Here is a 3,706-nt window from a genome sequence, read left to right on the forward strand (position 1 = left end):
CAGCGCGAGAGCGCCCTCTGGCCTTTGGATGGAGATTTACTGCTGATCACAGAACCGTGCTTCACTGAAAGATACGCATGACAATCGCAGCTTCTGTTGAATCGTGATCTCGATTCCATTTCGATTTATCGTGCAGACCTCATATTGACTAACTTACTTTCTGTGGTATTTTTATGCACAATGGCGTTTAGTCTTTCACAAAACATAGCTAACATAGGGACATTATAACTAGCCACCATATTGATTTACGGTTTTAAATATGTCAAGCGCTTTTTTTTTTTTAAGTCTGGTCCCTGTTTTTATACAGTCTATGGTCTGGTCAAGCGTTTATCGAGTTGTGTGTCAGTATTAATGGTTCGTGGGGAAACACGGTGTTCCGTGTGTAGTTACAGTAAATGGACTAAACGAATAAATAATTTGCCTCGGTGATTTTTTGTATTCGAGGAATCGTTTCAGCCCTAAGTGTATGTTAATCTTGAAATATTACTGACAATATAAAATGTAGCCTATTTTTGCATTTACTTCATAAAACATTAAAGATTTCTTAGCTAAAAGATGTGTACCACGTTTTTAGAATTAGGCTATTCTAAAATTCATTTTACTTGCTTTATTTTAATGCTAAAAAGCATGAACTATTAATCAGAGGGGAGAAGGCATTTGGAAGATTGTGAATAATTTTTTTTTCCTTTTCCTCCAATCATTTCCAGCAGTTGGTCCTAGCAGAAACACCAGTCCGTGATATTTATGGAAATAAATCATTTTAGTCATTGTAATATTGGCAGTTCAGCATGGTAGTGAACAAAATGTTGGAACACCTAATAATAACCATTTATATATTGAATAAATTGATTGTTAGTAAATCAGCTGAAGTGTATTTCCTGTGCTAGAACTGAAAGTGTTTGTCTTTTGTGCAGACATATGCAGGCTCTATAGCAGTGCAAGATGTTCAACAAATCTTTTGGTGCTCCCTTTGGGGGAGGGACAGGAGGATTTGGGACTACTTCAACATTTGGGCAACAAAGTAAGTTAATATGTATGCTAAGGTATTTTATATGTAAAGGAATTTGAGAACTAAGAATTAATACTGTACAGAGATAAAGAATTTTGTGTTACCTTTGTCATCAGATACTGGATTTGGAGCAACAGGAGGCTTTGGATCTTCAGCATTTGGGGCAACAAACAACACAGGGGGACTGTTCGGGACCACCCAGAACAAACCTGGTATGCTGTTTTCTGTAGCAGTAGGTGTATGCAGAATCTCACAGCCATCTTTAAATGCTCATAGAATCTATCAGTTTTTAAAACATTGTTTTTTTTATTTACTTGTATTTGTTCCTTATTTGTATTAAAATTTGTGTTTGTCCTCAAGGTGGCCTATTTGGCCCGAGCACCTTCAGTCAGCCTGTCACATCCTCCACCAGTAGTGGGTTTGGGTTTGGTGCTACCAGTGGCACATCAAACAGCCTTTTTGGAAGCACCAACACTGGAGGTGGAGGATTGTTTTCCCAGCAGAATAATGCCTTTGGTGCCAACAAACCAGCCAATTTTGGCAGTAAGTTTCCTGCAGCATTCCAATGTAGCTATAAATTGTTTGATTTATTGTAGAAGTAGTGTCTTGGATTAAAAGGATAGCTCAGACATAATGGACCTAAGTAACTGTTTGAATTGCTTTGCAGCTTTTGGTACCAGCACCAGTAGCGGTGGATTATTCGGGACAACCAACACAACATCCAACCCTTTTGGAGGAACATCAGGCTCTTTGTTCGGGTCATCAAGTTTCACTGCTGCTCCCCCTGGCACAACAATCAAATTCAATGTTCGTTTAGAAATGATTATACTTTTTTTCTTTTTTCTTTTTTTTTTCTTACTGGTAATTTAGGTACTTTTTCATACATGGTTTTTTACCTAAATCGTTTGCGTTTTGCTGCAGCCACCAACTGGGAGTGACACAATGGTAAAAGGAGGTGTGACAACCAGCATCAACACCAAACACCAGTGTATCACTGCCATGAAGGAATACGAGAGCAAATCCCTAGAGGTAGGTTGGATTCTCTTGTTGTGATAGTTGTTTTAGTACTTGGCAGCCTGCTGAAATAATTGTCACAAGCACTGTTTGTCAGGTGCTTTGATAAACAGTCTGCAGAGAACAAAATGTGTAACAATTCTGTTGTCTAGAGTTTTGAGGATTTAAAGCCATGATGAAATATCTATGCCTTTCTTTCCTTGATTTTAGGAATTAAGGTTTGAGGATTACCAGGCAGGAAGGAAGGGTCCTTCCAACCCCATGGCAGCTGGCACGGGTGGCCTCTTTGGTGCAACAGCCACAGCTACTCCCAGTACTGGCACTGGACTCTTTGGATCCTCAACTCCAAACACTGGCTTCAGCTTCGGCCAGAACAAGACCTCATTTGGCACAAGTAATTGGTTCTTCCTTATTTTTTTTATTTGGATTTTTTTTTTTTGTGTTGAAAAAGTGTGCTAAGTCTTTGCACTGCAGGCACCGGGGCCTTTGGTACAACTACAGGAAGTTTGTTTGGCCAGCCGCAACAGCAACAACAACAACAACAACAGCAACAACAACAACAGCAAGGTTCCAGTCTCTTCAAACCATTTGGCTCAGCTACCACCACCCAAAACAACACTTTCTCCTTTGGCAACAGCAGCAGCATGGTGAGTTCCAGCAGTAGTAAATGTCTGCACTGACTTACTAAATATTCTTAACTGATCTTATTAATCTAACATCTGGGCCCGTATTCACAAAACATCTTAAGGCTAAAAGAAACTTATAACTCGCCGATTTAGGAGAATATTTTAAAAATAATGGGCGTGTCCATCCTAAATTTAGGACTCCTACATTTTTGCTCTAAGAGTATTTCACAAAGTGTTTTAGCGCTAAAACTAGCTCCTAAATATGTGAAAGGTTAGGAGTAGTGAAGAGGACTCCTAAGTCACTAAGACCAAGCCACAAACTATTCCTAAAATGGCTGCTGCTGGCAATCTGCCTCTGAACGTAAACATTTTTGAAACATTTACATTTACATTTAGTCATTTTGCAGACGCTTTTATCCGAAGCGACTTACAATTGGGGGATACATAAAGCGATTCTTCTTAAAGAGGCAAACAGATACAGGAAGTGCTTGTAATACCAAGTTTCTAGACATTGTTCAAATAAGTACAAGCTAGAAAGAGAAGGAATCAATAAAGAGAGAATTTTTTTTTTATTTTTTTTTTTTATGATGATGATGAAGTCAAGTAGCTTTGAAAGAGATGAGTTTTCAGCTGTCGCTTGAAAATTGTCAGGGATTCAGCATTCCGGATAGGGGTGGGAAGATCGTTCCACCAGCCAGGAATGGTGAACGAGAATGTTCTGGAAAGTGATTTTGAGCCTCTCTGTGATGGTACCACGAGGCGTCGCTCACTAGTGGATCTCAGACTTCTGGAGGGGATGTAGATTCGTAGTAGTGAGTGGAAGTAGGCGGGTGCTGAGCCTGTGGCTGTTCTATATGCAAGCATCAATGTCTTGAACTTGATTCGAGCCGCGACCGGTAGCCAGTGCAAGGAGATAAAGAGAGGTGTAACATGGGCTCTTTTGGGCTCGTTGAAGACCAGTCGTACCGCTGCATTCTGAATCATTTGTAGAGGTTTGATTGTGCTTGATGGAAGTCCAGCCAGAAGAGCATTGCAGTAGTCCAGCCTAGAGATGACA

General features: G+C 40.0%; 1 protein-coding gene across 1 annotated transcript in view; it reads left to right on the plus strand.

Annotated features, from left to right (window-relative positions):
- The window catches only part of LOC107689218 (nuclear pore complex protein Nup98-Nup96-like), a 6,003-nt gene extending 3,263 nt beyond the window's left edge, over positions 1-2,740 (plus strand). The window contains exons 2-8 of the mRNA XM_016487144.1: positions 915-1,021; positions 1,126-1,221; positions 1,370-1,552; positions 1,677-1,816; positions 1,931-2,038; positions 2,234-2,417; positions 2,498-2,740. Coding sequence (XP_016342630.1) covers positions 943-1,021; positions 1,126-1,221; positions 1,370-1,552; positions 1,677-1,816; positions 1,931-2,038; positions 2,234-2,417; positions 2,498-2,703 — 996 coding nt within the window. The 5' untranslated portion in view covers positions 915-942 and the 3' untranslated portion in view covers positions 2,704-2,740. The remainder of the gene's footprint in view (positions 1-914; positions 1,022-1,125; positions 1,222-1,369; positions 1,553-1,676; positions 1,817-1,930; positions 2,039-2,233; positions 2,418-2,497) is intronic.
- The last annotated feature ends 966 nt before the right edge of the window (positions 2,741-3,706 follow it).

Source organism: Sinocyclocheilus anshuiensis, unplaced genomic scaffold (genome assembly GCF_001515605.1).
Source record: "Sinocyclocheilus anshuiensis isolate Anshui unplaced genomic scaffold, SAMN03320099.WGS_v1.1 scaffold966, whole genome shotgun sequence".
In the NCBI taxonomy this organism is placed as follows: Eukaryota; Metazoa; Chordata; class Actinopteri; order Cypriniformes; family Cyprinidae; genus Sinocyclocheilus; species Sinocyclocheilus anshuiensis.